The 7,471-nt window shown below is 39.9% G+C and overlaps 1 protein-coding gene across 2 annotated transcripts; it reads right to left on the reverse strand.

The window, feature by feature from the left end:
* Nucleotides 1–263: 263 nt before the first annotated feature.
* On the reverse strand, nt 264–6,395 carry tagapb (T cell activation RhoGTPase activating protein b). 2 transcript variants are annotated; one of them, XM_081378227.1, is made up of 10 exons: nt 6,217–6,395; nt 5,883–5,967; nt 5,615–5,668; nt 5,310–5,379; nt 4,928–5,076; nt 4,215–4,376; nt 3,980–4,089; nt 3,471–3,651; nt 2,953–3,061; nt 264–2,391 (listed from the first exon to the last, which is right to left on the reverse strand). In XM_081378227.1, exons 2-10 carry the CDS (start codon nt 5,907–5,909, stop codon nt 1,250–1,252), a joined length of 2,004 nt encoding a protein of 667 aa, XP_081234353.1. In that variant the 5' UTR covers nt 5,910–5,967; nt 6,217–6,395; the 3' UTR covers nt 264–1,249. The 2 variants fall into 2 exon arrangements, with proteins under 2 accessions (XP_081234353.1, XP_081234352.1); XM_081378226.1 differs by having other exon boundaries at nt 270–2,391; nt 5,767–5,967; nt 6,217–6,387.
* Nucleotides 6,396–7,471: the final 1,076 nt, after the last annotated feature.

Here is a 7,471-nt window from a genome sequence, read left to right on the forward strand (position 1 = left end):
TGCGAGACGACAAACCAAATTCAGCGAAAAACCAAATCAGTCCACATGATCGCCGACTTCCTCTCCAACGCAGAACACGCTGTTCTCAATGACATTTTGTTCTCTATGTTATGCAACCCTTTGACAACGATGGGGAACAGTGCCGTTCAAAATGCCATTGGCATGAAAGCATGGTTTCTGTAAGTTCCTCATAACCTATTTTAATGTTTTTTGTTGGTATCCCAAAGGAACAAAGGTCAAAAAAATTAATTCACCTACAAATTAAAATTCTGTCATCATTTACTCATTCTCATGTCATTTCAAACACAAACAGCATGACTTTATAACACTAAAGATGAATTTTAGACTTTTTATCCAGGCAACTCTTTTTAATACAATGAATCTGCAAAATGACAAACAAACAAATATCAGTCAGACAAAAAAAAAAAAAAAAATACTTGCTCCTTTCATGAAGCTAGAAATCTCTAATTACCTTTCATCATAATTGCGAGGAAAAGAGCAACCAGTATTTAATTCATTTGGAACAACATGAAGGTAAGCAAATAATGTTACCCAAAACCCCAGTGTTCATAAGGTGAAATAACCCTAAGACTCAACAGCTTTTCGAGACGGTCAGGGATGAGTTCAAACGATGTGGCCTCTAAGATTATTTATTGTAGTGAAATAAAAAGTAGCAATATTACAGAAATCTTGTATTTACAGCTTTACATTGGGACTACATCAAAATTATTCTTTTACCAACATACACTATTTATTATATTATACAATTTAATTGTTGTAAATGTCTATTTACATAGCTTCATACTGGCAAGAGTTTAAAATGATTCAATATTAGCATATAAAATCACTGTAACACTATGTGTCACTAAGTCAAACAGTTGAGCTTAACAGTTGCAGGTTATTTTAAAGCTGAAGTGTGCAATTTTTCTATGTTAAAATATGTTCTCCTATCCCAACTTAACTTTAGAGTAAGGTATAAGGAAGCCATTTTATGGGTTGATTTACCTGAAAAGTGTTTACATTGTGGCACTATCAAAACATTGCTCTACTTGGTTGATTATCCTGACCAGGCCAACATGGCAACAGTGGATCAACCAATGATGTGAGTTTGGGGCAGGGCTATCTGACCGATGGGAGGAGTGTTTGGGAAACCTGTTTGAAAACAAGGTGATACTAGTGGCACACAAATCACACACTTCACCTTTAAATCTTCAGCAGGAGTTCAGTTTTACAATTAAGAAAGAAACACTCACACATAAGATTCCTTAGCATAGGAGAACTCCTCAAATACAGGCTGACTACACCTGCGGGACACTTTGTCGTTCCTCATCTGGGATACCGACTCGGACATTGCCCTCTGCCGGAACGACACCGGCTGTGGTTCTACAGATTGAACACTTTCTGTGAATGTTTCTATGCATTCTGCGGGTTCGTTAACTTTGTAAATGTCCAATAGGTAGTCGCTCATAGAAATGGGGCGAGATTTCCTGCCCAGCTCTCTGGCATGTTGGACTGTCATGGCCCTGTACTGTGGAGGGGCCGGTTGTGCTCCGGTCTGCAGCGCCTGCTCATAGGTTGGGGGGCTGCATGGCATACGACTATCCACCTGTTGGAAGACTTCGATGGCGGAGAGAGGCCGTCGACGCCGGACAAGCTCATCTATGTTCTCTGTCTCATTTTGTGAGTCCTCTTGGAGTGTTTCACAAGGGAAGGCAACTTCCTTCTGAGAGTCCCCTTTTTTCAGACTGCCTCTGTTAAATGTAAAGTTTCCAATGCTTTTGGCCCTCATTGAGAGGGATCGACGGTTCACTTCAACGTCTCCTTGGTTATGTCTAGACTTACTCATAAAGGATGAATGCCTAGTAGACTGGCTTTTGCGAGGGCTTGCAGGGGATGGCAGTGGTGAGGTGGTTATTGATTGCTCTGAGAGAGTTGAGGAGCTACTATCTGAGGAACAAAATGATGGGCAGGAACCAGTCTTAGATGTTCTTCTGTTCTCACAGCGGTGGGGATGCAAGAAGGAGTCATCTGAGTTCTGCTTCTTGAGTGGTTGGCTGTCAAAGTCTTCCTTCTCTGTCGAAAAATCATCATGGCTGCGGGCAAGTTCTCTTAAACCCGTTATGGCGGTAGAAGGAAAAATGGAGGGCTCAGAGCACCGGCGATTGAAGGGGTTTGTGAAAGCATCAAATATAGCGTCAGAGGAACAAGACTGAATGTCAGAGCGTCCTATCTTGCTTAGGCCTGGGCTCCCACGTGGCATCATGTTGTCCTCTTGAGTCTGGCTCTCAACTTCCATGCAATCACAATCAACATCAGGATCTGTGCTGTCATACGCTGAGTCATGCTGGTGGACATCGAAGGATATATTGGGGGACATCAAGGAGGCTGAATCTGTTGAGAATAAATCAATGTTAAAGGTCTGCGTGGCTCTGTCATACTATCAAAACAATTCTCTGTTCGTTCGAGCATACCAGCCAGCCCAACATTTGCTACCAATGAGGTTGAGTCATACCAGCTCTAGATGGTCAAGCTAATATTTGGAACATAGTAGCATAGGCCAGCTTGGACCAGTTTAGATCGGCTAAAAACTAGCTACCATATTCCAAAACACAGCTACTAGCTTAAGCTGGATTTTCTAATAGGGACTGATGTAATGCAATTCATCAGAAACATCAGCTTTAAGGCCTATTTCTAAATGCAAATTAACACCATGCATAGTTTGGTGAACATTCTGTTGAGACTTGAGGTTGTGGTCAACCTCAAAATCATAAATTGAGCTTGTGATAGGTTGGATATTATGTATTGAGTTTGAATATGATATGATTTATAATATGATATATTGCAATATGGGATAAAATGGCCTCATATCAAATCAAAAAGGGCTTATCAATGGTGCATAGATCTTAAAGTATTATATTTCAGTTCTTATTTAAATAGTTAAGATGTATTTACCTGACTTGTCCATGGAGTCCTGTTCCTCTAAATCCCCAAAAAGCATCAGGATAGTATGTCCAAATACCTCAGAGCAATTTTCAATTAGGAACTGGATAAGTCTTGTGACCTAAAAAACAAAATAAAAAGAATGATGTGTCTTTAATATAATGTGTTAAGTTTTATGTGTAACTCAGTGTCACAGTGCTTTTGGTGCTGTGGTTTCTTATGCATCTAAACCACACTATGCATATGACAGTGCCAAGTTTTGATCTTAAATCAACAGATTAGTCAAATCGAGACTGCAGAGGTGGATCATAAAAAATAAAATAAAAAAAAGAAAACATTGAGGAGACTTTTGACATATATTCTTGCTCAGACACGATCCAGGCTAAGCTAAGGTCTATGTTTAAAGCTATAGGCTCAACACCAAGGCAGACTCCAAGAAACCATTTCATGATATAATATAATAGTTTATTTCGAAGTGTCATTTTTTAAAAAAAAGGAAGGAAAAAAAAAACACCAGCCAAGTGTCTGACCTTTTCTACATCATCCCTGTCTAGGGGCTGACTGTCACGATGCAGCAAGGTTGGAGCAATGCACACTGCCAGGTTCTTGGCATCCATTTTGTTGGTTTCTGAATGCTGACTGATGTGGTGAAACAGGCACAGCAGGTGCTGCAGGAGAAGACTGTTTGCTTTGGGTAACTTCTCGACCATTCTGAGAGCAGAGAACAACAGAGAAGAAAAAAACAGTTAGGTCCTTTTTCTATTAACCACTCCTCCCATTTTAATTCTGATGAGGGGAGAAGGACAAAAACAGAACCACCTTTCTGACATTTTGTGGCCAGACTTCAGCTTCCAATTTCCCTATTTTCAAATCTCTGAAGAGTACATAGAAAGCCCACAGAAAAGTCCCATTTCCATCATCACATCTGTGCCAGGGACTTTTTTTAACAGCCCACACATCTGCTCACAGTTTCTCTCTACCATCCACTCTGAAACTACAGTGAGTTTACAGCTAGGTCACAAGAGAGAGTCCTACTCACCTTCTCAGCTCACTTTGAGCATCCTCTGCCCTCTCTTTCTCCAGAGCACTCATCCAGCTTTCATAGTGCTCAAATACAAGAAGGCCTCCAGGGAGTTGCCTCAGGTAAATCTGTCAGTACATTAAAATTAAAGAAATGACTTATTGCTTAACAGACACCTAAGAAATAGAAGGGATGTTGATAAGAGACACACACAGGCAAAGACTGGGCCTAACGCAAACAGTGTATTATTCACCTTCAACAATCCAACCAAGAGTGTCACAGGCAGGGCTTCCATGTCTACCTCGGCCCCAGAGTTCAGCTGATCTCTGAGGGCATTCAGGTTTTTGGAGCTGCATGGGACTCTGAAAACACCCTCAGTAAATGGACCCTTTCTGAACAGCAACATGAGTGTTTCCTGTTGGAGGCCCAAAAACATGAGAAGCTTGAGGAATATAAAATCTTCTACCGACTTTAAAGGCTGAAGTCAACATGAAATTGATCCTGGAGTCAAAAATGTGCCATATTTACTTTTCTTTCTGGTGCATGTATGATTCATCAGTGCATGTTATTCCAAAGAAAACAAATAAAAAATGAATGTCTTCATAATCTGTCATCAAAATGTTATGACTTGAAACGATTTTTCTATGACCCAAGGCCACTTTACTTTTTTGCATACCATCAGTTTCCTCTGTCTTTTTGGCAAGGGGTGTGACTGATTCTATAAAAAAACTTCTTAAACGGCTGTTCTTTTTGCCATATTTTTGTCTCCAATCAGAATTATCTCGAAAGTTTTTGATTGAGGTCTGGATAAGGTTAGCAAGAAATTAGACGATGCCTGTCAAAATAAACATCACGTGTTCTACCAATTGCATCTGTGGTGATGTTTTTGAAGACAGATTGCTATTTACTTGTTCTTAGACAACAAACCATAAGATAATAATACATCAATATAATACACTGACTTACAGTAATTGGTTTTGGAAGTATGGTGTCATCTTGTATATGTCGTCCAAACAGCAAGTTCTTGGCATTGGACTCAGGATGAGCAGGAACGCTTGGGTTTGGAGAGCTTCTCTTCAGCTTAAATGTGAAAAAGTTCTTTTTGCCTCCATTCTCTGTTCAGGTCAAGAAAAATACACTATAAGCATTACTTCAAATTGAACAACAGTTTATCTAAGATGTTTACTACTATAGTAAAGCAGTGATGTCTTCAAACTGTGTTTTTCACACCTTTGTTTTCTTGCACTTTTATTTTCACACACACACAGTTTCACTGTTTTTTTGTTTCTGGCGGGCACCTAACCAAACATGTGGTTTCGAACAGCCATTTTGACTAGTTCAAACTCACCAGTAGGCTGCTGTGAATGTGCCTCCTGGTTATGAAACTGCTTTGGGAGGGTGGAGATTTTGCCGTTGCCCTGGGAACAGGCATATATTTGTCATGAGCGCATGAGTATTAGGGTGTGACTTCAAATTACACACATGCAACTGTCAAAACAACAAAGCTACTTTTCATTCATTTTTAGCATCCTTATTTTTGTCGCTGTAGTCATTTTCAAGTGTCATTGGAAGTAACTCGCTTAGAAAGAATGTGTTTGCCAAAGGTAAAAATCTACTGTGAATTGGTGAATACAAGAAAAATTGAGTGCTTACATCAAAAGGCAACTCTACGCCAGATTCCATCCCAACTCCACTAAGAGTTTTATTCTGTAAGACAGAGAAAAACAGCAAAATAAATGTCAGTTGATTATCTGTACGGCAAGACCAAAGGTATTTCCATACACAGACCAAGGCTGAGGACTTACATCATCTGAGATAAAAGGCATAGAAGAAAAATATCCCATTCCAAGCATTTTATGCAGTTTGACCCTTGGAAATCTGATCACTAATGTTTATGAATCAGTGACAGAAGAACGCGTACCGTGGTATTTCCACTCAGCACCTTCATGAGGACGCTGGGCGGTGGGGAAGTGCTGCCTGCACTCGATCTTGCCTCTGCAGTTTTCCTGCAATGGCATTTGAAATTGCAACATTATCTGTTATGCGCCACACATATAGTGACTTAACAGCAAGAAGTTCACCACCGGTAAACATACTAATAGACTTCTGTGTCCGTAACTGGAGAGATTTGCATTGACGGTGGGGTTCAGAAGTCTAAATCAACTATTTAGCATAACAAATCGAGTTAACCTTGAATTTCAGAATTTATTATGTTCCCCTTTTGCATTTATGATATGTACAAAATGACACCTCACCTGTGTAGAGTTTCCAACCAGTGATCCTTTAGCTCAGGCAGACTGCAAGTGAGAGAACAGCATGGTGTGAGTTAGTAATCCACAGAGAGTGTAGAGCGCGTGATTATGTTGTGAATGTGAAGATGCCACACACGCTCGACCTCTTTACAACAGAAAGGGCAGGAAAGTCTCAGCGAGTCATGAGGACAGGAAGCAGCATCACAGCGACAGCTACCACTTCCTCATTTCAGTGTGGCTAGGCGACAAGTGGAAAGTTTGTCTGTACGACTCGCAGTTCATTTTCGAAAATTAGATTAGGCCTTATAAAACGTGTAGGTAGGAAGAGTGTGAAATGTGTGTAATCATTTATATTTTTGGAATAGTGTGAAATATAGATGCTTTCTGCAGGAAAGATGACTAACATCTTATTTTTAAGTTCTGCCTTTCTCACAACTTGTTTTATACATGGTTATAGGTGCATAAATGTGAGATACACATTCAAAGCTATCTGAATTATCCACTGTGTATGTGTTTTATAACCCTAACATTTTGTTATTCACAGTAAAATATAGTATTTAAAAATGTTACATACAGTTTAGCCATTTTATGCAATATTTAGCTACTGAATGTGCCTTGACCAATTATTATTATTATTTTTTATTTTTTTCACAGGTGAACTGTCACAGACCCCAGTGTGATTTCTCAGAAGTGAGTATCCAAGACTAGTTTTTTGAAGGTCTCGGTCTTGTCTCGGTCTCAACCGCGTTTGTACTTGATCTTGTCTTTGTCTCAGAACAAGAGGTTTCGGGATTTTGTTTCAAGACCATGCAAGTCAAAAATACAACTGCGGGGATATCACTAAATTGCCAGTGCATTGTCTGATTTATTTGTTAACATAATTTCTGTCATGACAACTCTCTGAGAGATTGGCATGGTAATGGATATGGCAATGTTAATGTATTTGGTCTTGGCAGAATAGATCTGCCACGTTGCTGCTGCTGCAGAGCAAGTACCGAGACTTGCTACTGCCAATACATTCATACATTCAAGACATGCTGCTGCTGCTGCATGTAACATACATGAAATAACCCCCATAGCAGATCTAAACAGGTGGAGCTGGGGAAGGTGGAGGGTTTCTGAAAGTGTGCTGCAGACTGCTAACAGCAACACTACCAGTGTTTGTTTGAATGTTGAGCTGCAGCTCATTGGCTGCTGATGCAACAGCAACCGACCAGCTGAGTTATGTAGATAATCATCTAATCATTTTCATTTCTTT

This window comes from Scardinius erythrophthalmus (assembly GCF_964197995.2).
Source record: "Scardinius erythrophthalmus genome assembly, chromosome: 11".
NCBI lineage: Eukaryota > Metazoa > Chordata > Actinopteri > Cypriniformes > Leuciscidae > Scardinius > Scardinius erythrophthalmus.

Bases quoted from the DNA above. Each gene is read 5' to 3' on its own strand.
- tagapb (XM_081378226.1), bottom strand. From the start codon at position 5,814: ATGCTTGGAATGGGATATTTTTCTTCTATGCCTTTTATCTCAGATGAT. The intron at 4,377-4,927 runs GTAAGTCAGTGT...GGCCTCCAACAG, and splicing joins TACTTCCAAAACCAATTACT to GAAACACTCATGTTGCTGTT. The intron at 3,062-3,470 runs GTCAGACACTTG...TTTGTTTTTTAG, and splicing joins ACAGGGATGATGTAGAAAAG to GTCACAAGACTTATCCAGTT.